Source organism: Electrophorus electricus, chromosome 2, assembly GCF_041902795.1.
Source record: "Electrophorus electricus isolate QZ-2024a chromosome 2, ASM4190279v1, whole genome shotgun sequence".
NCBI lineage: Eukaryota > Metazoa > Chordata > Actinopteri > Gymnotiformes > Gymnotidae > Electrophorus > Electrophorus electricus.
The window spans coordinates 26,538,875-26,566,403 of NC_137498.1; the positions used below are offsets into that span (position 1 = coordinate 26,538,875).

At 37.1% G+C, this 27,529-nt stretch overlaps 1 protein-coding gene and 1 long non-coding RNA gene across 2 annotated transcripts; both read right to left on the reverse strand.

The window, feature by feature from the left end:
• Nucleotides 1-1,735: 1,735 nt before the first annotated feature.
• LOC145653187 (uncharacterized) lies at nucleotides 1,736-15,672 on the reverse strand. The gene is made up of 8 exons (XM_081706113.1): nucleotides 14,971-15,672; nucleotides 14,011-14,065; nucleotides 13,011-13,070; nucleotides 9,544-9,751; nucleotides 9,263-9,462; nucleotides 3,913-4,069; nucleotides 3,636-3,743; nucleotides 1,736-2,162 (listed from the first exon to the last, which is right to left on the reverse strand). The coding sequence occupies exons 1-8, from the start codon at nucleotides 15,336-15,338 to the stop codon at nucleotides 2,068-2,070; spliced, it is 1,251 nt and encodes a 416-aa protein (XP_081562239.1). The 5' UTR covers nucleotides 15,339-15,672; the 3' UTR covers nucleotides 1,736-2,067.
• A 1,590-nt stretch (nucleotides 15,673-17,262) lies between these two features.
• Nucleotides 17,263-27,208, reverse strand: LOC145647758 (uncharacterized). The gene is made up of 3 exons (XR_014116381.1): nucleotides 27,146-27,208; nucleotides 18,238-18,336; nucleotides 17,263-17,365 (listed from the first exon to the last, which is right to left on the reverse strand). It is a non-coding gene; the product is annotated as an uncharacterized LOC145647758 (long non-coding RNA).
• Nucleotides 27,209-27,529: the final 321 nt, after the last annotated feature.

Genomic DNA, 27,529 nt, shown 5'->3' on the forward strand with positions numbered 1-27,529 from the left:
TGAAGGGTTTCTGTTAGCCAGAGGGCAGTTGGGGAGGACTTAGCAGGTCTAGAGGAGAGAGGGCACAGAAGATTCATTGATGAGGAGAGTGTAGAAATGAAAGTATTTGTACTTTAAGTTGGAGAGGACTGGATGGAAAGAGAAGGAAGGGAGAGAGAGAAGGATAGAAAGTGATGGTCCGAGAGGTGGAGGGGGGTGACTGCGATGTCCGATGTTGTGGTGGTATGGGTGAAGCTCAGGTCCAGAATATTGCCCGCTTTGTGAGTTGGAGGAGAGTGGTTGAGGGTGAGGTCAAATGCTGTCAACAGCGGAAGGATGCAGGAGGAATGCAACGTGCCTGATGGAAGGTTGAAGTCATCAAGGAGAATGAGTGGATTTCCTTCAATGGGGAATTGACTCAGAAGGATGTCAAGCTCATCAATGAAGTGATCTAGGGAACCTGGAGGGTGGTAGATGACAATAATAAGAAGTTTGGTGGGGAAAGACACTGTAATGGCATGAAATTCAAAAGAGGAGATGGAAAGTGTAGAGAAGGAAAGTGGAGTGAAACGCCACTCTCGAGACATTAGTAAACCTGTGCAAACACTAATATGTCAAAATGTCAATAGGCCTTTAGGCCTAGATGGCTTGTGTCAGGGAAATAAATGAATTCTTAGCTGTATGAGGAGATTCTACAGCAAAATGTCAAGGCATGTGTGATGTAAAACTCCCAAGCAGTGGGGTCATGCAGAATTAGAATAATCCAGAAAATACTAGTAATCCATCAACATGCCACGATTCCAGTTTATGTGTTTGTGGCTCAAACGGATGAAATTCTGTATTTTAGCCCTAGTCTCAAATATACTGTAAACTGCATATATACAGTACGTATATTACATATACTGCATACATACAGTATACTGCATTCTGCACTCAGTATATACTAGTCCCTGTGGTAGTATGCAGTTTCGTATCCAGTACGCAACAAATGCAAACCATACCACTGGGTCACATGCATGTATGAAAGTTCAGCCAACTTGTGAAAGTTTTTTTCACCATTGTTGTTGCTGGGATGCACTACACCACAAAGATAACTCTGGTCATATACTGGAATACTGGCCAGAGTAGTCATTCGGTTATCTGGAACATGGCCAAAGTAGTCATCTTTTGCATACTGGAAAAATTTATTTAGGTTGCATACTTCATATGTGAGAGGCCATAATGAATGAAGGGAATATTTAGAAAGAATTAATGTTCTAGAACAATGCCAGTATTTCCTGAACTGCAGTAAATGGAGTTGCAAGAAGGGGGAGCAAAATGCAGTAAGGAGAGCAACAAACTTTCTCCTTTCATTCATTAAATACACATGGGGAAGGGTACTTGTGTCAGTGAACCTCCTCCTCCTTTTTTAGCTGAGAATGCTGTTCCAAAGTTGTTCTAAGTTCACTTATTTGTTCAGTGTAGTTATATATTTGATGTTGGAGTATATGTTTGAGAATGTTGGTGTTTATAGACCCTTTTGTCCTTTGAACAGATGCTAGATAAGCTAATATTTGATAGTGTTAACCTATAGCTACATCGTAGCCATGTGATGCCTAACAAAGCTATTAGCAGTAATGTAAATGTTTTCACTTGTTTTAATGGATTTGTTTTAAAGTGTTTCCCTGCCATTTGAGCTGTTTGCTAATGTTCAATAAGTCCTAGCTACCACTTAAAGGAGGTAATAAAGAAACAACAAAGAATTCCACCACTGAGCATCTGTGAGAACAGTTTAATATTAGCACAGAACAAGACAAAACAAGGTTAGATCTGACAATCAGCTCAAACTAGCTGTCAATCACCTGTTTTAACTGTCATCAAATAATGCAAAATTTATGCAAAATATTTATCATTAACAAGAATAATGTCTCAGAGATATGATTATAAGTGAGAAAGACAGTTATCCCCATTACCACAGCCAGAGAAAAAATGACCATTATCTATATTAATTGTATAAACCTTTATTAACTATATGGTTTGTACCATAACATATACTGTAAAATAAAGCAGTAATGGAGAGCAGATTAATTTTAACCCCACACATTTCTTTCAGGAGAAAAAAAAATCAGATTGATGGCCTTCGCAATCACAGGGTTCATCTGGGACAATAAAATAAGTCACAGTTTGGTTGTCAGGTTCAGGATCTACAAAACAAGGAAAACAAATGTCTTCTTAGCAATTGTAAATAAATTATTTTTGAAACATACTTAACTGTATGTATTACATATATGGAATCTGGGCTGTAGGTGCCTTCATCCATGGATATCACACATTTCAAAAGTTCCTCTGTGCACTTATAACTAAACAATCAGGAAGATGAGAAGTTATCTATAATGAACCAGCCTCCTCCCCTGAAAATTTTTTTATTCATTGCTCACGGGCCTCATACGGCCTGCACTACTAAATTAACATTTTTATATGAATACAGCTTACATTCTTCACACAATTTTTCAATCAATGCTGAACACAATCTGTGCCTTGCATATTTCTTGATAACGTCTGGCCCCTCCCAGGCATCTCTGTTCCTTTGGTTACCTGTCTTGTGTCTTTGTTTTGGTTCCTGGTTTCTGCCCTTCATTTCTAGTCTCTGCTCCTTATTACTTCCAGCGGTTCCTTGTTTGTTGTCTGTTTAGTTATATATATATTAACCTTGTAGCCCAATGAATCCATACCGGTTCTTGGTCATTATTTCTTTTTTGCTTTCTGTTTTTTATGTATCTTGATAGTGTTCTTGTTGGCTCTGTGACCCTAGACCACTGTAATGACCCCGAATATGGATTTGGCCTTAATAAATCTCGCTCTTTTCAGCATTTGTGTCCGCCTTTTGTGTCTGCAACACTCCGTGTTGCAATGTTACAATGACAGTCTTACAGTGTTCTGTGGCAGACTGTAATTAAATATATGTGCTTTGTCTTGTAATTATGCAATAAAGTATTTGTATTTAAAATGTTTTCATTTTAAGATATTTTATTTTCACGTTACTACATTCCAAAGTCATTTCACTTCACTGTCTGCTGCATGTAATGATATCTGTTACTCTGAAGCAGGGTAAACCTGCATTATGTAAACTATCTGAAAAAAATATACACTTTCTTACTGAAGTAAATTAGTCAGAATGCACATTTTAATTGACTAATTTAGTTGATCTCTTGCACTTACACATAAGCCAAAAAGCTAGCTATAACTATACAGATATAACATTAAAAAGAATATCCTAGATGTGTGTAATGTTCCACTCTCAGAAGAGGTCACAGTACTGCTGCCCCCTTGGCTTTATTTTAAGCATATATTTGAAAGTGTTTATCAAAACAACAAAGCTATAATAACTCATAGTACTTTTACTTTTGACAATTGCCTACATAGATACTTTAAACTTTAATACTTTAGAATGATTCCATAAAACTCCCACCTTGGGGAAAATATAACAAATTACACAATAATGAAGCTTGCCACTTGGACTTTGTGTTGGTGGACCAACTTTTGGAAATCACTGCAACCGTACAAGAGGTCTCTGTAACAAAGGTGAGGCCTGACTGTTTTAGTGGTTCTTTATCCCTAAAACAGATCTAATGTGAAATATCCATGTTTGTAATTAGCTTTATAATACTCTCACTGACCTCTTGACTTTTTTCTGCTGCACACAACACGATCAGAAGCGGCCCTCAGCCAAAGTTTAATTTCTTTTTCTGAGTCAGTATCCTCTATCCCATGTTTTTGTGCAGCAGCTGAAATGAAAGAAAAGGAAATGGAAGCATATTTGAAACACTGAGTTCAACAGATCTGTAGTGTTCTTACAGAACCCAGTGTGGTAAGCCAATGATAATTTCTATATATGTTATGACAAACAAAGCCTAAAGACTCAGAAAGGTGTTAAAGAAATATAAATAAGTTGACCTTTGATTACTCTAGTTAAAGTAAGAGCAGACATGGGTTTTTTGTTTTTTCCCTTCCAGGTGAACTTCTCAGCAAGATCATCAGTCATGACAGATGTCATTATTGTTCTTATGATATTCTTTTGTCCAACACCTTCAAGACTTAACAAATAATCAATCTATAAAAAAGAAAATGATCAGATGCATCAACAAGCTTTTCGTTCACACATATACCCTGAATTTAATTAGATCTTTGAAGAAGTGAAGTAAATGTATTATTATTTCAGGGTATGTGGTTTTATTAGCTTCACTTAATTGCATAATTTTCATTTAATAATCTGTATAATTAATTTTATTATTATAAACCAATGATCTGCTGCTTTTCTCATCTACCATTTGAGAACATTATGTTTAGCATATAAGTAGAGAAGTTTAAAGGACCAATAAATAATATTGCTATCCAGCATTTAAAATGGGCAGTGCAGTCCAAATTCAAAATATTGGAGAGATCTCTGCCCCCTTCCATTCCCCAGAATCAAAGCCCTCTTGGGCTCCCAGGTTGAGGACACTGAACCTACATGAACAACCACAAGATGAGCACAACATTAAAATTTCGCAATGACAAGTGACAAATGAGTCCTACATTGTAAGTTGATCAGGTAATATATATATTTGCAATGTTTTTATTGTTTGCAAATTATAAACCAGCTCATGTGGCTTTTTAATAACTCTTGTGGTGTTAGCTAGATGCATGGCTGGTTATGTCCAATAGCCAAAGCTAAGCCTGTTATCCCAAAAACAAAAGCAAACTGCTCTGAAAATACAAGTTGTGGAGTTGGATTTATTATTTTGCAGGTCCTGATAATATACTGCTCAATTTAACAGATAACGAAGTAGTAGCCTACTGCTCTTTCTTCTTGCAGCCCAGCCCAGAATTATTCATCCTTCTAGCATTAGCCAGCACTATGTTATCATGTCACCACTTATCAGTGTGTCTCAAATACATGCTGCCTTTAGAACCCGGCTGCACATGGACCACAGAGTATGAATGAAAGTATTCAAGTGTTGAAATTACTTAAAATGCCGGAATAAATAAACAGACAGACATGATAAATTTGTTAAGGATAGTTATCATTAACTCTGTGCATACCTGCTCAGGAGAAAAATTCATCAACTCAGCATTCGTTTTAAAGTTCTCTTAGTCTCTAAGATATCTCCATCTTACAAAGTCATTACCCATATTTACTCAAGATTTAGTACATCTCTGGTCACGTCTCTTTTTTCTGCTTCTGGGTGAGGGAATGCTGAGTTTAATAACTGCTGTCATTGTTACTCCTGAGCAAAACTGCGGTTTCCCCTTTTGATGCCACCAGTGGATAGTGTTATCTATTTGATACTGGACATAATTGTTCTTTTTCCCACTGTCAGCACCTGTGGACACTTTGCTGCCTGCTATGTATCTGTGCACTAGACCTTCTAGGGTCTTCCACACCACTAGTTGCTTTTGCTGTGGCTGCATACCCTCTTCACACTTCCCTATCCATGAGCTGCAAGGTGAGTGAGATTCGCTTCTCTCTGACTCGGCTGCTAGCTGTCAGCTTCTTTGTCGGCTGCATTGCATGCTGTTGAACTGACTGATATGTGCTGGTTCGTGGTATTTGGCTAATGTAGCAATAGCACCGAGTTTGGTGCATGGGAGTTCCTCTGGCAACTATGCGCTTTTTAGGGTTTCTCTTTTTGACTGTTTGCCATTTAAAAAATCCTTGACCTAGGCTCTGCTACTCATGACTACTGCGATGGGCTTCTGTTTACATACTTGTCATCAGATCTTAGCTGTATATGGTCCCATCTATGTCTTGATGTGCCTGTTTACAACCTCTGCCACTCTACTGGTATTGCTTGATAACTTTGCTACATCCATTGGGAAGCAAAATGCAAACCTACTACTCCTACAACTTCCTACTTTCTGGACTGTTGGTTGTGGGAATAGGAATATGGATGCTAAAAGTACCTGGGGATTGGATGACAGTGTTCTTCGTGCTGTTCCTCAATCAGATGACTTGCTACAGATAGGGAAGAACCAGACTGCGTTGTCCTGTATGCAACCTGCTTGCAACCTAGCCTTACTTAACTGTCGATGACTTAAGGACAAAGCTGCTCTGTTTCATGAACTCATTAGTTACTACAACCTGGACCAATTCTTCTTAACTGAAACCTGACAAGTGTCAGTGAATACTTATGCCTGTATGTGGCTACTCCTCAGGGCTACAATTACCTTTGTACCCCCAGGCCATTGACTCAGCTTTTATAAACTGCAGAAGACACTTTCTTTTGAATATGTGGCCCTCAGTCTAGCACTACTACCTCTGTAATTTTACTGGTTTATCGACCCCCTAAATGGTCTACAACAGAATTCCTGTAGTATTCATGCATGCACTTTAGTGAGCTACTGACTAGCATCAGTTCCTTCTCTAAGACTGGTTGTACTTGGTGACTTTAATATTAATCTGGATTCTATGTCCTCCTTATCTATGGACTTTGTGTCTCTGCTGAGTTGTTTTGCTTTAACACAACTTCTTGACTTTCTTACCCATAAGCCTGGTCATATTTTGGGTATAATTTGTTCTACTGTAAACACTGTATCTGGTTTATATATAGGCTTTTCTGATCATAAAGTAATCAGTGCTATGCTCTCTAATCCCTATTCAAAACCCCTTAGGTCTATAAGATCTTTGTCTCTTATCATAACTTCTCTGCTACTAAACCTCTGTCATCCTCTGCTTATGTAAAATCTACTGATCTTTCAAAAATTAATTTGCTATCTTTCCTCAAGGATGCAATCTCTATCTACAACCAGTCTGTTTCTGCTGTCTTGGTAACTCTATCTATGCCTGCCACCCACTCTTCTCCCTGGTTCACCCCTGACCTCTGTCCCTTAAAAAGATCTGGCAGACACCTTGAGTGTTTAGTTAAGAAAAGTGCATTGCATGTGTATTCCCTTGCATACTCTGACCATTTAGTTAAATACACGGGCACTTTGAATACAGCCCACTCATCATACTTTTCTAAAATACTAAATAGTGTTGGCCATAATTCTAAGAAGCTTTTTTCTACTGTTAATAAACTTAAGGCTGTAAGCAGTTCTCCAGGAAAATGCAAAGCATTTCCCATATTTTTTCAAGATAAGGTTAGTGCCATCTATCATGATGCCCCTAAGATCTTATTGCTCTCCTTAAATTGTCCCCCTCCCTGCTCATACCTTTTATGATTTCTCTTCTGTCATTACAAACTGTCAATACAAACTCTATGACCAAGATAATCTCTAATTCCAAAATGATGTCATCGCAGTTTGATCTCACTCCCATCTCTATTTTAAAGTGCTGTCTCTATAACATTTCTTTTCCTATTTATTGCATAATCACTTACATAATCACTTATATTGCTAACTTACTCTGCCCATACATTCCATCTCTTTCATTAACGTCCTCTGAGGTAGGTCTCCTCACTGTCCCCAGGTTTAGGCTGTCCACAATAGATAGCTGGTTGTTTATTGTTGCAGCAACTTCCCTCTGGAACTCCCCCCCTACACCTATTTGCTTCTGTTTCTCTCTCACTATCTTTAAAACTCAGTGTAAAAAACTCTTTTCTTAGATTTCTATTCACTATGCTTTTATAGGGACCTTGGGTTTTTGTGAAAGGGGTTATATAAATAACTTATTATTATTATTATTATTATTATTATTATTATTATTATTATTATTATTATAAGGGAGTTTTTAAGAGGATGGCAGGGACTTTTACGTTAGCAGAATCTTTCACTATTTCTGTTCAGTAAATCCATTTCATTTCCTTGTTTCCATGACAGCAGCATGTGTGTTTGCTGCCAAATATGTTTCATATCTTGCAACCCACAATGTCAAAATGGTACTGGGAACTGGGCAGTTGGTGAGAGCAGAGGCCAAATTACAAACAAACTTTCTGTTCCAGTATGAAACTACAAGGGAACTACATACTGTTGTTAGAGAAGCCTGTTTTTCATCTTAGCATTTTCCCTTAATTTCTGATGACAGCATGGACATTATTCAATACAATTTATATATTACATATTGTTCCTTTAATTCTAGACAGAGAAAATAAGTAATTATACTGAATTTGATGATATTAGAAAAAAGTAAAACATTGTAAAATGTTATATAATATGCACAGAGTTTTTAAATGAGACAAACAAGAAATTAAGTGGTCCACAGAGTTGCTATGTCATTGCTAGGGTGTTACCAAGTGGTTGCTATGGGGTCCTAAGTGGTTGCTATTGCATTAACAAGTGGTTCCTATGGAGTTCCAAGTGGTTGCTAGGGTGTTACCAAGTAGTTGCTATGGTGGTGCTAGGTGATTGCTATGGTATCCCAGGTGGTTGCTAGCATGTTACCATGTATTTGCTATGGTGTCCCATGTGGTTGCTAAGGTGGTACCATGTGGTTGCTATGCGGATCCAAGTGCTTGCTAGGGTGTTACTAAGTGGCTGCTATGGTCTTGCTAAGTGGTTGCTATGGAGTGCTAAGTGGTTGCTATGGAGTGCTGCTATGGTTGTGGGGTAGTTGAGGATGAGAGGGTATTTAGCTGTTGGGATAGTTGTAGCTGATTTTTGGTCAAGGGTAATTGGCTGTGGCGTAGTTAAGGCTGATGGGTTATTAAGCTGTTGGGTAGTTGCTTATGTGTTATTTCACTGTGGAGGTAGTTGTGCTTGAGGGCTATATGATGGTAGAAGTAATTAGTGTTGGGATAATTGGTTGTGGGGTAGCTGAGGCTAAGGGATTATTTAGCTGTTGGGGTAGTTGTGGTCAGGGGCTAACTGGCTGTAGCATAGTTGATGTTGAGGGGTTATTTAGCTGTTGGGGTGGTGGTGGTTGAGGGGATATTTAGCTGTGGGGCAGTTGTGCCTGAGACCTGTTAACCTATGGAGTAATTAGGGTTGAGGGGTAAGAGCATGTGGGGTAGTTGAGGCTGATAGGGTAATTGGTTACTCAGCATTTATTAATAGAGATTTAATTTAAAGGCTCCTTCAGTCAAAAATCTGGCATAAATGTGAATGCTAAGGCACAATTCTGTCATTTTCTGCTACCATAAAGGAAGGCATGTCGTGCATGATGTCCTGCTCAAAATCAAAGGGAGTGTACCGAATGCAAAGCAAAAAAACTTTTCAAAGATCTGAACGATTTGCACAAATTCATACTGTTAGAATAGAGACCGCTGCTATTCTTACCCATTGTATATAATGCTTATGTATGGAAATGAGTCACCTTGATATTGTAATTGTAGAAATGTGCAGGGATCACAACAATAGATTCATAGACAGGAATGTCATGTTTACTTACAAAGTCTGTTTTGTTTTCCAAATCCTTTTCAAAATCAGTAACCTCTTCAAGGGTTTTAAGAGGTAATTTGATCTTATAATATTCTGTGTTGCAAGAAGTTCCAGCCTGATTGCATCTCATCAATAAGTCAGCTAACATATCAGAATTTTTTTGTACTTTGCCATTGATTTCTGTCAGCATTTTGAAGAGTTTGTCCCACTCTGTTGAACAAAGCATAATTATTTCATTTATTTGGTTTAATTTTGTATCTGAACACTGAAACACAGAAGATATTTACTTACCCTTTGAGCTGAAACCTGAGCTTGTTCTTGAACCAGCTAAATGTGTTATTCCAGTTTTTTGGGTTGACTGGGATGGTACAGGTAGCACTGAAGTTGGGTTTAAATTCTTTGCTGTGATTTTTTTTTTGAGAGGTGGGACTTGAAACACTGAGGTAGATCTTTTTAAAAAGTAAAAAAACAATGCAATATTTGATTGTGAAAGTAGGTGCTCATAATTATTCCCAGCAAATATTTAACTGACATGTTGATAAAGGCCTGTTTCACTGCAAGTACAGTGCCCTCCAAAAATACTTTGCTTTGCCTTTTTCACATTTTGTTGGGCTCATACCTGAAAACATTTTTGAATGATAATAGGCCATTCATGCTGTATTAGACCAGCTATCCTGCAGATTTGAGGAGGTTTTTTTGAAGGGGTTGGTGTTTGTCTGCTGCTAGCAAGATTAAATTCTGCTGCCCTCATTCATACACAATGCAGCAGCAGTTAATGGTCATTTTTCAGCCAATGTAGTCATTATTTTAATTTTATGAACCAATTAGAAGTAAAATCTCTTATCATGAGAACCAACTTACAGATACACTTGGACTCACCTGAATTCTAACTACTCCCTCCTGATCCTTCTTTATCTTTTTTTAGTTATCCACTCTTAGTACTTCCTTCTTATAAAGCTCTCTTCCCATTCCTCCTCACAAAGTATTGCCATTCTGTTGTTGCATACTAAACATTTCTTCTGTCTGCCTGCTCTTTTGGTTAACAAACTATGCTTCCTTTACATTCTTCACCTTCTGCCTGGCACTCAGATACTTCCCAGACTCTGCCTTCCTGTCATGAAACTGGACTAGCTACACCACAAGAAAGATCTCACGCTTACCATTCTTTACTGCAGACTACCAGTCATTACAGCTAGTGCTGAGAGGTTCAGGAGCCTGTTCAGAACAGAAATAAAAGCCTTTTTCTACTGTATCCCCCATTCTTGAGTGTTTTCTTTTGTTAGAGTTGCATCTACATTTTATAGAAAATATTTGACAGAGCAAAACATGTAGTGGCTAATCTGTAGTAGCACCAGCACTTAGTGAATCATCTTAAAATAGCTACACACTAGAACTCATAGCTACACAATAAAATGCATTTGGGTCATCAGAAAAGGTCTGCCATCTAAGAATGCAGATCACATTTCTTGTTTTAATCATTTAATCAAAGTAAACATGTCATTCTTAAAACTCAGTTTGGCTTTTTATTTGTCTTTTATATTTTCAAATGAGTTACAGATTGATATTATAGATCAATAAAACACAGGCATACTGGAGTGATAAACTCCCATGCCCCCTCAACCATTTTGGAGAGGGTAAAGAACTGGGCTATTGTTTTACAGCCAGGATGCAATCTGCATTGTTCTACCTGAACCTGAAATTCCACAATAGGATCAAGTCTCTTTTCCAGTACCTTGGCATAGATGTTTCCAGGGAAAATGAAAAGTGTAATACATCCATAGCTTGCACACAAACTCTGGTACTCTTTCTGAAATATTAAGACCATCATCCAAGTTTGCCAATCTAGAAGCACTGTTCCAAAAGTTCATTAAATATTATAAATACATGTCATATGAGGGAAAATGCTTAATGCTTGTTTGCCCTTGTCTTGACCAGTCTGCAAGAAAGGCGAATAGAGAAGTGATGGAATATGACAGTTGCTGGGCAGGGGTGTGGCAGCAGGGAGTAACAACTTGTTTTTAGCAGGAAAGAATGTTCAAGGATGGTTGAGATGCCTGGCACCTGGAATCACGAGATTAACGCATGAGGGAACAACAGGGAATGGTGGGGGCATATGAACTCATGTGAGAGAGAAGTTTGAGGTTTCTCTCCCTCTGTGCATAAGGGACAGAACCAATAAAGCTCACTCATCTGCACATCTGGCTCGAGTCCAATTGATTTTTCCTCCACAGTCAAGACAGCTCACCCAACATCAAATGCCTTCCTTCCAAGGATGGGTGAATCCTTGGAAGGAACTTTTCAACTACCTCAGTGACTTCAGCCAGGCAGAGGGAATCTGATACCCAAGTCTGGTCCTACCTACTGCACAGGTTTCTTGGGTTAAGCAGTTTTTCAAAGTGCTCTTTTGAATACCTGATAATATTTACTTAGTTGAGTTCAACTTAGTTAAGTTCAAAGCTTTAACCTTGCTGAGTACAGTTGTGGCAGCATTTCCCAAAACCTCCTTGAGCCTGCCCAAAAGTAATTCTTTATGGCTTTGCCAGTCTCATCCTATGCTCTGGATTTTGTTTCTGCAACTGCCAAAGCCACTTTTTGCTCACAAAGCAAACACTTTGCTCCCACCATTACTCTTCAGCTGAATCAGGAGTTCTCCAATCCAACCAAGCCTGGAAACCCTCCTTCTTCTGCTTGGTGGTATCTAGAACACTGGTGTCCAACATTGGGTTTTTGGGTTGTTGCTTTAACAGGCACCAAAAAGATTTGGGCCACAGGTATGCACAGCTGCTTCCACAATGGAAATCTTCATTCAGGTTCGATTCAAATTATATGTCTCCATCTTCTTTTAGAATATGTGAGAATCTCTCTTGTAAGAGGGAGTTAAAATAATTCTGGACAGAGTCCTGTACAAGTTTCTTTCCCAGCAGACCTGTACTACACAATTGGGTCTACCAAGTCTCACCACCAGATGCTAATCAGTTGACAGCTCAGCACCTCTCTTCACCTGTGTATCCAAAACATATGGCCTCAATTCAGATGACAGAGCCATTTATTTAATTATTGACCTTTTGCTCAAGGTACTCTTGTATCAAGTGCTCTTATAAGCAACGTTTTGTTCTAACATGGTATTTATTATGTACAAAACCATGTCTTGTATAGAGGTCCAATAGCATCCCAACATTTTGGTTCAGTTCAGGCAAACTATTCCTCCCAATCACTCCTCTCCAGGTCTCATAGTCATTGCACGTGTGACCACTGATGTCTCCCAGCAAAACAATTACAGAATTCCACCAACTTTCTCCAAGAAGTCCGAATACTCTGCACTGCTGTTTGGCGTACATGCACACAACATTTTTGCTCTCTACAGGTTACATTGAGGTTTCCCTTTCATCTCCTGGGACAAACTCCAACTATGTAATCACCAGCCAGGAATATGAGTTTCCCCACACCTGTCGAGTTTATCACACCATTGGCAACTCGTGAGCAGGAGACAGACCAGCCCAATTAAGGAGCTTGATTCCAGAGCCCACACTGTGCATAAAGGTGAGCCAAACTATATCTATAGCTCTCATCTGCACATTCCATATTACAAGAACAAATTTCCACTGCCAAGGTCTGTAATACTTCTGGCCATTCCACTGTACTAAATGCTTCCATTGGACCTTGGAAGTAGTGGGCCCACACAGTCTTCCCATGTTGCCTCTTGGACTGAGCCCATTAGATTACTTAGGCAACCCATCCACCAGGTACATGAACACTACCCTCAGGCCTGGCTCCATGGGTAGGTCCTGGTAGCCCTCCTCCAGGTAGCATACCCGATACTAAGGTATTATTCATCTCAAGGGTGTTTATGGATCATGTATATCTGAATCTTTGCCCCAAACCTGCTCATCATAAGAGACCCTACCAGGAGCTTAATGCTGCTGATGGCATAGTCCTATAGATCATTAAACCACCAAATCCCTTCTGCCATAGCAAGGCCCCACTTCAGGAAGGTCCTTTTGATATTTTTTTCTAAATATTAACAAAAGTCAACCTTTAAATGAAGAACATTGAAATTAAAGTAGAAATATACATTTCCAACTTGTTATCTATTTTCTTGTAGCCATTGTTTGATTAGTGCAGCTCTACAACCTTTTGTCACATCAATTTTGCGTTTCTGTGGTCTTTGTCATGATGGATGACTGATGACTAGAGGAATTTGGTCTGTGTGTCATCTCATATTTATATCTTGGTGAAACAGATGTCATGGTAGAGCAATTGTGTTCCTAATTGCTCAAGTGAACTTTAAAACCTAAAATACAACTAAAAATATGCTTAAATTAGATTTCAGTCATAAGAATTTCAATTTGTGGCACACATAGATGAGAAAAATCATTATTTAATTACATTTAGATTTATTTCAGCCATTGTACTTCCAAGAATGGTTTGTTTTTGTTAATATGTGAATAAAAGGCAAAAAAACATAAGTAATAATAAATGTTTTTTATAGCCTGTCTTGCTCATGCTTACAAGGGTTGTCAGTATTTTTGGAGGGCACTGTATGCTTAAATTATTGTGGCTTTCTTGGAAAACAATTTAAGTAATTACAGCAAAGTAACATTTGCAAGCTAATATAATGTACTTTTATTTAGCATATTTTCGTATTATTTCACTTTAAGATCTGAATAAAATATGTTAATTATTATATTATCAAAATTATCAAAATTATCTGTTATCAAAATTAATGGGTGTGCTATGTACACACAAATAAGGGCTTACAGTGAAGTCTATGAGCATTTTGAAAGAGGCCATGTTTGTTAGTTGGCTGTGTACACTGGATTTCAAATGAAACAAATTGAGATTAAAGTACAGAATGTCAGAATCAGTTCAAAGGTATTTAAAACTGTACTGGGTGAAGTACATAGAAATCATGACATTTTTCATACAGTGCTGTGAAAAAGTAATCCCAATTTGTTCTAATTTTGCATATTTGCTACATTTAAATATTTCTGTTCTTCTGCTAAATAATTTTCATATAGGTTTTGAAAAAAAAATCTATAAAAGATTAATTTTGCATTTACTCACGTTGTCTCATATTAAAATTACTTGGACGATCTGAAACATTCAAATGTGACAAACTGGCAAAAACAGAAGAAATTAGGTAAGGGGCAAATAATTTTTCAAAGCACTGTACATAGTTCCAGTATTTCATATGACCAAACATAATTTTAAAAAATTGATTCTTTAAATAATATTGCTTAGTATTTATTCTGCTTAGTACATGGTTTCAAGTTCTTTGCAGTCCATATCCTCCTAACATCTGAGACACACACACGCATCAAAGAGGAGTGTCTTTCCTAGTGATGTTCTGCCAAGCCTAATTTTGGCATTTGATTGAAATTAAGCAGTTAAGATGCCTCTGTACAATACAACTGATCCTGCTGATGTCATTGACAAGAACATCAGCAATATAGGCTGTACTTCATACAGTGATCATAATTAAAGTGCATTCCAGTGCACTGGAGCACAGAACCAAAACAACAAAAATGATGGACAGCTCTCACATAAAAGTAACATTAATTACCATGACTTACCTCTTGAAAGCTTCTTGTAGATTCTTTGCTTCACCATAGGTTGCTCAAGAACATTTAAAAAATATATATATATATATTCATGCTGTATTAATTGTGGTCATAATTATTTTTTTAAGAAGAACATTTTAAAATTCATAACTCATGCTACATGTACAGTTTATAATTCATACCACATTCTGCATGGAAATCAATATCTAATTTTTCCCACATTGTTCCTTCAGCTGAAGGTAGAGATCTGTTCACAACAGCACTTTTGTAATGATCAGGTGACTTAAAAGGTGGCCAGAAGGATTGTTTTTTATCTTCAGTCAACCAATTACTTGCTGTCACCACCGTCTCCCCAGAGGTTTTCAAGGTAACGACTGCAAACATGGTTGGTCTCAAGACACAAGACAACATAGCGTAATTAGTGCAGTTCACTGAAATAAGAAAAATATTTTGGTGCAAAATAATTTTCATGGCAAAAATGTTATCCACAACTAAACTAAAAATGAACAATAACCAAAAGAGCATGTGTGTTAAATTTATGATCAAATACAAGATGTAATATCAGGACATATTTTGTGAAAATGGAAGCCACAGGGTCAGATGTTGCCAAGTCCATATTTGTGCCTTGTGGTGAATAAAGAGTTGAGGTGAAGGACTGACTGGAAGTGTGCCAGGATTTCTTCTTGTATCCATAAATATCAACCAAAGACAATGGAGGTGTTTAAGACATAACTACCTAAAGGACAAGAACACCTTTTAAATAGGAATACAATTTGCAAGAAAAACCTAAAATGATCACTTGCATGTAGTATATATGAGGTCAGTACTGGGGTGTGCTCCCAAAAGGTTCATAATTCTAAGAACTTAACTTGATCTTAAGAATGTTAGTTAACTTGGAAATGTTTCCCCAAACCCTTCCTAACTAATGTACTGTGTAAACTAATTTATAAATAATGACTGACATGACTTCCTTATTTGGATTTTGCCCAAAGTTCTGCACCAGAAAGCCAGGGGCCACTAAAAAACTCTATCTTTGGATCTTTTTTGCAAGGACTCACAGAGACATTGTTCATCTCCAAAGTAAGGGGTTGATGGTCTGGCCTGTGTAAATTGTTTATTTCACATCCCCTAACATGCCACATACACTCTTCTGGTATGAAGAAATAATCCAGCCGTGACTTTGTGACCTTTGTTGAATGTGTAATTCTGTTTTCCTGGGTTCATTCTTCTCCAGATGTTAATCAAATGAAGAGATGTCATGAATTTTTCTATGCAACAGTATAACTTACTATGGGATACAATGTCACCTCATGGAATTCAGTTTTTCAACAAAGGGATTCAGTACAGTGTTGAAATCTCCTTCAAGATAATGTTCATCTCCTACACCAATATGAGTTTCTTGAAGGAAAACAACATCAGCATTATTTATTTCTCTACACTTCAAGTCCCTCTTTTTTTAGGTCCATTGACATTCTATGTGACAAAATTAACTATCTTTGCTGTGGATATTAACAGAACTGATGTCACTCACTAGTTTGTCATCACGAAAATGTTTTTCCTTTCCTGTCAAAACAAAGAATGGAAGTGTAGAGAAAATGAACTAAATTATATTGGTGTGTTTTTATTTAAAAAATTGCTATGCCATGGACAATATGCAAATCCTTAGGATTAGGTAACTTAGGTAACTTCTAATAACAGGCCAATGGTAAATGAAAACATAAACAGCTACCTTAAAGCATCAAACTACTGCTACTGAAAAAAGATTACAGATTACTTTCCACAACCTTTGTGGGGGCCTGTTTGGTTGTTTGTTTTTTTAGATATATTGCAATGGATATAGTTAAAATGTAAAATATAAATAAAAAAATATCCTAAATTGAAGAAATTAAGAAAAGGCTTTGATGTAGTCTAATGTGTGAGCTAATATTATTCTAAGAATCATAAATTGTTTCATATGTAATTTTGCCCTTACTAGCTATCAGTACTCTCAGAAAGTAAAGTTGTTCATATGAAGCTTGCTGTCTGTGAACTACATTGAGGTGGCATTATCAGTGATAATGCAGCTGGAAATTAATGAGCCCACGACTGACAATAAATGCATGTCTTTCATTTGGTGCTGTGTATGTAATGATATGGCAAAGACCTCTGGATGATTGGTTCACTTGTTTCTGTAAACCCAACCCTGACAATAACTATGGCATTGAAAAAAACAGGCATTGAGTCAATCAACTGGGAGATGACCGAATGAAAATGTTTTAGTCCAAGTTGTTACTTTTACTGAAGCAGTCATACATTATTGGTTCAATTGTTTCTCTGAACCCAACTCTAACCTTAACCCTAGAATTGAAGAAAACAAGCTTTGGTGGAGCTTATTGTGTGATGTCAGAATAAAAATGTTTAAGTATTCTTTGCTAGCTACTTTTAATGCATCAGTTATAAATTGTTTCAGCCAACCTTTTACCTTTACTGGCTATCACTCACCTGACAAACTTTTGAAGCTTCCTGTCTGTCAACTTCAGAGACTTGGGCCTATCTTTGAGTAAGACAGCTGGCTGTACACATAAACCATATATATAAATATTAACCTTTATAACACAATTTTTTTGATAATCAGTTTAAAAAAAAAAATCTAAACTCAACCCTAAAATTGAGGAATGTTATCCCTAAAATATCTAATATTAATCCTAGAATTGAAGAAAACAGTTTGGTGCACCGTAATGCATGATACCGAATGATTTTTTTAATTTGTATTTGTTGCCAGATATGTTTATTCTAGCAATCATAAGTGGTTTCAGCTGACATTTCTACCCTTACTATCTATCACTTTTCTAAAAAACCCAGAAACTAGAAAACTTGAAGACTACAATGAGATTAGACTGGAAATGAGTTTGAACCCATGCCTGACATTAAATCAATGTCTTTCAAATAGTTCTATGTATGTGAAAACACTTTGTTGGAGTCTAGAAGACTATGTTAGAATGAAAAAATTATGTGTTGCCCCCTGCTTTTATTCTAGCAATCCTATTTTTTTTTTCAGTATGCATTATAGAATTACTGGCTATCATTTCCTATGAAAGTAGAGGTTATTCATTTGAAGATTGTTGACTGCTAACAACATTTATGTGTACATATTTTAAATAAAGCAGCTGGGTGTGATTTTAGCCCATAACTAAACTCATTCCTTTCAAATGTTTCTGGATATGTGGTGCCATTGTAAACACATTTTTATGATTGATTCAGTTGTATCTTTAAACCTAAGCCTATCCCTCAACCTAGCATTGAAGAACCCGGCTTTGACTGAGCCTAGTGGGTGATGACAGAATGAAAATCTTTGAGTCTTAGCTGTCACTTTCTTTCATTTTTGTGTGATGAAGAAAGAGATACATTTCAATAACATAATGTATATAATAATGTGTTTACTTACAAAACTGTCTATAGGAATGAGAGCTGCCTGTGAATGTGTCTTCTTCTAGAGGCTGGATGGATCCACTGCTGTCCAAGAGAGGAGGGAGTGCAGGGAAATCTGTAAAAACCAAAGCATTGTTAGCACATTGTCTAATTACACCAGATTGCATACTTACTGGTCAAAACCTTGTAAAAGCCCATAGGATACTACATGATTGAATGCTTGAATTGTGTATTGCAGATGCCCTGTCTGATAATATGATGTTTGAATAATTTATAGCAGTAATGGGATATTCCAAACCATAGAGGGGTTGGATTTTTGTTATATAAAAGTGATGAGGGAATTCCTTCTCTGCAAAGAGAAAACAAGTGTGTGACATCTGTGTTGCTTCATAGATTTTGCATTGGCTTTTGGTGAAGAATTGTAATATACAACACCAAAGCTAAATTAAAACAATCCTTGTGATCATCTGTGGTGAACCCAACCCATTGTCCCTTTCAACACAACATATTTTGTAATCATAAATTGTTTCACATCACATTAGACTTACTGACTATCACTTGTCTGAAAAAAACATTAGGGTGTTCAGTTGAAGCTTTTTCTTTGTGACCAACACTGAGGAAGGCCTATCTTTGAATAACGCAGCTGTACAAGAATATGAGCCCACCATTGATTATAATGCATGTCTTTAAAATGGTTCTGGCTATATGGCATGGCAAAGGTCTTTTTATAATTGGTTCAGTTGTGTCACTAAATCCAACCCTAACTTTGAAATTGAAGAAAACAGGCTATGAGCCTAGTGGGTGATCATACAATAAAATATATATTGTTTCAGATCACATTTTAAAATTACTGGATATCAGTTGTCTTCTACCTATTGGCATAGTAACTGGGGGACATTACAGCTGCTTTTATCACATCCAAAATTTATACTGCAGAGAAGACAAAATCTGTAAATGTTAAACTTTATTTTTGAAAGTGGAGGTTAACACTTTTTGCCAGCAAATCAGACAATTTTGTCATTTCATTTCAATACTAGAACTTTCTCTGTGTTAACTTTTAGCATAAATTGTTTTGTTTTTGTTTCATCATAATGCGATCAAAAAATATAGCTGACAGTTACATCCAAAGTGACTTACAATTATGATCAAGCACAATGTGAGCAATTGAAAGTTAAGGGCCTTTGTCAAGGGCCCAACAGTGGCAACTAGGTGGCAGTGGGGCTTGAACTGGTAACTATCTGATTGCTAGTCAAGTAGCTTAACCACTGCCCATAACTATATACAATGTTACTCAATTTTTTAAAGAGCAGCATTAGTGTAAGTATGCAACAGCTTTTATCCACATGGTTAGGACATCATATTCATTATTTACGTGTCTAGTATTAATTTATTTTAAATATCATATATCATCTTATTACAAGAATCCTGGGAAAAAGGAGTCACAGATGGAGGGAGTGAGGTGAGGTCTCAACCACTACCAATCACTGCTTTTGGGCCCCTGAGCAAAGCCCCTTATCCCAGATGGTGACACTGGTTAGGAGTTCCTTTGTGTTTTGTTTTTTCATATTTGTGTTGTCACATGTGAACTGAACAAACTCAAATACAGTGCAGACATTTTGTTAAATCTCAGGCAGTCCATACCAAGGCATTGCTCCTGATTTTTCATTTTCAGTTTTTTTGTACATTTTAGTCAGCAGGGCAGTTGCCCTATTCAGCAGACACAGACAAAGGCAGACACACAGATGGGGAAAGCGCACCGGAGCGCTTGTAAAACTCCGGCAGGACGGATTACACACATCGTTGCCCAGCATCCACATGGTAAGCCTTCACTCTTTAAGGAACAAAATGGGCAAGCTTTCAATGCTTAACAGAACAAACAAGGACTTCTCACTCTGCTGTGCTGTGCTTCACTGAGACCCAGCTGAGTGAGTTTATCTTGGACAGTGCGCTCCAGCTCCATGGTTTTCATATATACAGAGCAGACTGCGCTACAAAGCTCTCAGGGAAAACAAGGAGCCTGAATCTGTTTTTACATCAACAAATGTTGGTGTATGGATGTCACTATTTTAATGAAGTCATGCAGTCTAACTTAGAATCATGGTTCATAATATGTAAACCATTCTACTGTCCATAGGAATTCTCCTCTGTTGTGATGGTAGGGGAATATGTTCCATCAAGCATGACACCAAGCTCATTATCAAGTCTACAGAGAAGACCATTGGTGTTAAACTGCTCAGGATGCTAGTCACAGCAGACCCATCTCACCCCGGTCACCACCTATTCCTGCGCTTTCCCTCAATGCTTTAGCCAAATGAGGATCATGACAACCAAGCTACAGAGAAGCTTTTTCCGATGTGAAAAAGGTGAACAGGTGAATACATCATTGCATATAAACTTCCCATAACACACATAATCACACACCTAAACATTTCAATTCGATCAAGTCCTCATATGTCACATTTATCTGCACTTTTCCGCCCTGCCTTTTACCTGCCAATCTATGTATTTATTTTATTTATTTTACTTCATCATTCTACAACAGCATCTCACAACTGCTGTACTCAACACTCTTAAGAATTCATTCACATGTAAGGTTTCAAGTATGACTGTGTATGTAGGTGTATGAATGTATACGTGTGATGGAAATGTCTTTTGTTGTATTGTGTACAAGCAACTGTTTGGGATGAGTTCAAATCCTTGTATGCATGAGTAGACTTGGTCAATAAAGCCTGATTGTGATTCTGATTAACCCTCAATTTCTCATATTCTACTTGGTCATAATTCTAAGTTACTTTGATAAAAGCATCTGCTTAATATAAATGGATTAGTGACAAACATATGAAAGTTTGTGCCCTGTGGCAGGAACCCATCTCTCTCACTCACTCATACCGAAGCAGGAATGCAGGAATGCAGAAGCAATATAGAGAAAGGAGGAGATGAGGATACAATACCTAAGGTGATGTAATATGGTTTGTTATGATGTAAACACAGACATGTCCATGTAGGAACATTTATGATTCTGTAAGTCAGTGGCTTGAAATCTTAAAAATTAAAGATTCAGTATATCAGTATATCAGCGTTTGTAATTTTTTAAGCATTTGTTGACAGCTACTTTTTATTCTAGCAAACATAAATTGTTTCTGTGCTGATACTGTACATTCTTTATATTATTTTTGCAAGGTTATTTTATTCTGGCAATCATAAAGTGAATCAGTGCTGATACTGTACATTTTTTATAATAATAGTTCATGGAGTTCTCTGAAAAGCTAGTGTTGTAAGCATATTAATTTCATGCAGGAACATCAAATACTTGAGACAGGTAGACAAAGTGGGAGAAAGAGAAGCAGACCAACAGGTAATAGAAGTATCAGCATGTATTTGCCTTTGTGAGCTTGACATACATCAGAGTAGAGACTTCACAAACATTTTAGTATTGCTTTCTTCTAAGTGTAATCCCATGTCTTTAGGAGGTTCAGAGCATGCCTGAAGAATCAGAACCGGGGACTGAGAATGGAGTCACCTTGAAGATGCAAGCCAGAGGACAGAGTCATATCAACTACTCCCAAAATTCATATACACTCATCCTGATGCATATAAAAGGGCAAAGTATGCACTGAACAGAGCCATAAAAACAGCCAAATACAAGGTACAAGGAAATATTGGAGCAACAGCTCTCCTAAAATAACTGTTCCTCCATCTGGAAATGACTGTAGACAATTACTAACTACAAGCCTAATGCAAACTCCCTGTTCCAAAACCAGCTCAAGATTTGAATTACAAATTTTGAATTTGAATTACAAAGGACATCTCTTTCCTTCCCTCAGTTTAACTTCATCCTGCCTGCTATGCACTATGCACTGCTGTCACTATACACTGCTCTGAGAAAATGGAAACTCATCATCAACTGCAAGCCAATCTATTCACCTAATGAATTAAATTCTATAATTCTGGTGTTCCTCACCAGCACTAGCCATCTAAGCTCAACAACATCTTACTAACTTGATTATAGAAATTGATCAGTGTCAGCAGGTTAAAAAAAATTGATCACTGCTACAGCACCATAAAGGACATGTCAGGCTAAGTCCTGTACCCCACCTGGGATCTGTGATTATTCCCTCATCCATCGCATCCCCTTATACAGGCACAAATACAAGGAAAATACTGGATCAGCAGTTCTCCCCAAATTACTATTCCTCCATCTAGAAATAACTTTGGACAATAAGCAAGTACAAGACTAAATTATCAATCTTAGCAACAAACACCCTTCTCCCAAACCCACTCAAGATTTGAATGACAAATCATACATTTAAATTACATAGGACATCTCTTTCCTTCCCCCAGCCTAACTTTAGCCTGCCTGCTACATTGCAGCCACTTAACACCTCACCTTTGCCAACCAACCATTTTAATTTGAACATTCATTCAGGCGATTGAGAGAGCACAGATCCATTTTTCATGAGGGTAGGTACAGCTGGGCACAACTTTTTAGAATACTTTACAGAGGAATAGTAGTTTTGTAGTATTGAGATTATGCTTTTTGAGTAAGAGTTGCATAGCAGCATGCTTGAAACAAGCCAGAAAATAGGCAGGCATTTTATTATGTGTAACACACTGGGACCTATTATGTCAAATGTTTCCTTCAAAAGATGAGTAGAGATAGATCATTGATACTATACTTCAAAACTAGTAAGCTATTTGGCTAAAAGGGCTTCGCATTTAAATCAGGTATTAAAACCATAGCCATTGCCCTTCCCTTTTCAGTAGCTCTTGGATGTCTTTAAAAGTTACAGTCTGGGTGGGACAGTTCTAGAAGAGGGATAAATTCATAAGTTATGTCTCCAAAAAGGAGATTTCCTATATAGGAAACCAAACTCAACGGTTAATCTTTCAAAAATTGTTTGCGAGCAAACTCACATTGGCCAGTGCCATTTTCATTGAGATGTAAGCTGTGATCAGCCTTGGTCAAGCTGTGTTGCAAGGTCCAGTCTAAATAGGTTCACAGGAATTGCTCCCCTCTTCTACAGCAATGTGGGCATACCCACTCTGGCCAACTGAATACTGACTGATCAGGCAGGATACACTCACGATGAGCATGTTTCGTTTCCAGTGACTACTGCCGGACAAAATGACTCCTCTGTGACCCATACTATATCATATTGTAATGGCCTTCCTGGATTTGCTAAAGATGTGCTGCTGAGATTAAATTGACAAATCCATAGTTTACAAGGCTGCTAATATGTCTGGAAACATTCTGGAGCACAGGTATTGTTTAAACAAAAACTGCCACTAGCTCTCTGTGTGCAATATGGTGCTCTCTCTACTAATTTAATCACTGTTTTGATCAGAGACTGCTTTGAATAAGTCCACCACTTAGGAGGTTGCACAGGCAGAGAATACATCTTATATCACATTAAAAGCACTCTATCCAACAAGATGAACAGTACAGAACAATGCTGTTTTGTCACGATATGGGTCAGTGCTAGACAGCTTGAAGATGTATTCTAATGCTTCAAACACAGCATCTACTGCTAATGACTTGCTAGGGCAGTTTCATAAATGCAAAACAGCATTGCGTCTGATGAATGTCTCACCAGTGGTTCATGATTTTGAATGCCTGAACATCAGTTTTCAAAAGAGAACTGAAACAGTTGCTGGCATGAAGGCTGTTGCTGAAGTTGTCAGGACACTTAAGGTAAAAAAAAATGAAGCAAGGTAGGAGACTGCCATGGTTCAGTTAAGCCCATTACAATTCCACAGAGCAGACCAGCATAAAACTTTTTCGCTGGAAGAGCTGAAGCACATCAGCCTAAATCTGTAAAGGATCATTATAGAGTGTAACAGTGAAGATACTAATAATTTGTGGATTGCCTACAGACATATGTGGATTGGACAAGAGGAAGCACTGGTCAGGTTACTTTTGGTAGTCCCTGTATTGCCCTCTGAGACAGGGTATTAGTAAAAGCAGTTTAATCACAATCACATGCCTTTCTGCAGACAAATCTCGTCCATTGACTATTTCATTCTGGATTTAGACCCCATCACAACACCAAAACATTGTTAACTAAGGTAATTCATTTTCTTTTAGCTCTTAGTGCTGCTTTCAACACAATCAACCACAACATCTTACTTCATTGGCTGGAAACACTCATTTACATTAGAGGTCAAGCACTCTTGGTTCAAATCTTATTTTACAGATCATTGTCAAATTGTCCTTGTACATTATGAATGCTCTGAGCTCACAAAATTAAAATATGGTGTCCCACAAGTGTCAGTATTGGGTCCCATATTATTCTCATTATATGTGCTACAGTTAGGTACAGTTACTTGTAAGCAATGATATTAGCTTCCATTACTAAGTGGATGGTACTCAATTGTATACATATTCTAATCCTGAGGATGCCTATATTGACAAAATTTGAGGACTGCAAAAAGGAAATTAAAAAACTGGATGGTGACTAACTTTATCCTGCTAAATTCCGATAAGGTGCTACTGCTTGAACCCAATGCTGCAATAAGCAATTTATGTACTATTCTACTAAATATTATTGGATTTTCCATAACACCCAAATCGGTTGTAAAAAGCTTAGGTTTTACTATTGACTCTGACCTTTCATTTGACACACATATGTTACTAAAACTACCATTTACAATTTACTTAATGTTACTAAACTGAGACACTCATTTTGCTTAGCAGATGCAGAGAAATTAATCAATAATTGAGAAATTGGCTCATCAAGATTGGACTACTGTAGTGGTCTTCTAATTGGATGCTCTAAAAAGTCACTAAATAAAGTTCAAGTTTTACAGAATGCAGCAGCTAGTGTCCTAACAAGAGCTAGAAATGTTTACTAGATTATTCCTGTTCTTTCAGCTCTGCACTGGTTCCCAGTTCAGATCGATTTAAAAATGTTTCTGTTAACATATAAAGGGCTAAATGGTCTGGCCCCACAGCATCTGATCTCACTCCCAATTTTTAAATCTAGGCTTAAGACTTCTTTATTTACTCAAGCTTTAAGTTAGCCTTCTGCATGTAAAGTTGCAGAGACTGGAGCCCCCGATCATGGAGTTTTTTGGTAATCTGAGATGTTAATGATGTCATCCAGCCACTTTCCTTCACTCAAGTTTGTGACAATGATTTTGGTGGAATGCAATCTCTCAGACAGCCCTCAGGACTGTATCACCCTTAGGCCATCTATAGGTAAACCTGCTATAGATATACCTGCCAGAGCTACATGCTAATCACTGCACATATACTGTACAGTACTGCCCACCCAAACTGGATTCACTGGAGTAGCTGAGACTCCACATCTACATTGAAATAGCTACTTGGACCCCTATGATGGAAAACTGAATTTCCCTCACTGAAATCACAATTTCTCTGACATCATGAAACCTAATTTACATATCTTCAGCTATTCAGCCAGTAACAGTTTAGCTCTTACCATTTACATTGCAGTTCTCAGGCATGTTTCAGATTCGACTGCTTTTTGAATGAGACAGAATCCACAACACAGCATCCTTTATCTTATATCCATTTTAACAGAACAACATTACTGTTGATATAGGACTGTTTGGAACATAAAGCCACACAAATGTAATTGGACACTGTCAGCCCTACAGCCTCAGAAAAGTTTCCTGAACTACATTCCTCATAAGTCCCCTGTTCGTTCCTCCTGATAATTAATTGCACCTGTGTCTTATCTCTTTTTTCACTATATCTTTTGTTCCCTTCTTGTATGTCATTGCAAGGTCTCATTTGTTTGAGCTGTTCTAGTTCATAAATTTGCCTATTTAGTTCTGTGTTTTGATGTATACCTGTTTACCTGGTTTGTGCCTCCCCATTTCTCCCCATTGCCTCCCCATTTTTGTTTGTCTGCCTGGATTGACCACTGTTTTGATATAGACATTTATATGTTTTTGGACTCTGAGTTTGGACTGTTCTTTACATAGTAAGATTTTTGGATTGTACCTATGAGCAACTTTTTCCTGAGCCTGACAGACATTGAGGAAAAAATAAATAAAATAAAAATGTAGGATATGAACCCTTTAAAAAATTTAGTTACATCCTGCACATGCCCCATTTCCATCTGCTTTAACTTTATATCTGTACTGTAAGCAGACACTCCAGAACATTGTACAATTTGTAAAGAAAATCATTGACTGGAATTTGCCTTGAGCACCAGTGCATGCAATATATAGAATTAAGGATATATTGTAGAATTGGTAAATTATATTATTATGCTCAGTATTTATGCCCTTGCTATGGAAAACCATATATCAGATACCATATATCATTTTCCCTTTTTGTATAATCAGTTGTTTTAGTTTTTGATTTTAAACCTTTCCATTAAAATTACATTAAAGTGCTAAATATGCTTTATTTAGACTTAATTACAAAGTATGACTTTGTAATTAAGTCTAAATAATTATAATTATTATTATTATTAATAATAATAATAATAACAATAATAATAATAATAATAATAATAATAATAATAATTATTATTATTATTATTCAGATTTGTACATGTAAACTTTGTAGATACAAGGCTATTATTACCCTAATTAGAAAGTAATCAAAGACTTCGATTCTCCATGGCTTAATTTTTTTTGTCTCAGTCCCTCAAAATTGCCTTTTGTTGCTTAACCTGGTCTTATGCAGCACTGAAACTCTGGGAAATTTCTGTAGAACACACATGGGCAACATACATGACAATAAACAATTAGCACAAATTAGTGAAACAGAAAATATTTACTATTTTTTAATGGACATAAAAGCCCTAATAAATACATCAATTCCAGATGCACCAAATTCATTCAACCATCACTTTAGCAAACTTATCACATGTTGGTACAAGACACTTGACATCTTACAATGAAACATTTTCCTAAGTGAAAAGCTGACCTTCAGATAATTTGCTCACCTTGTCTGCTGATCCTTTGTGTATGCTTTGTTGTGGAAAATATGTTTAATTAGTTGAGATTATCTTCTTTTCTGTAAGGTATTTCATAAAATGTCTGCATCAGGAAATGAATGGCTACACTTAAACCTAAGCAGGTCACAGAGATTAAGGTTTTTTTTACATTTCCATTTCCATTCCCATTTGCATTTATGTTATTTGGCAAATGCTCCTTTCCTACTTACAAAAGTGGTTTGTTATTTGCTCATAGAATGTATCCTAACCAGTACAGTAGGATGGCATCCAAGGCACCATTGAACTAGAATACTGTTGACATACAGGGATCAATGCTGATGCTTAGAAGTGCAAAGCATAATGACATCCCTGCATGATTGCAGACTGGTGCAA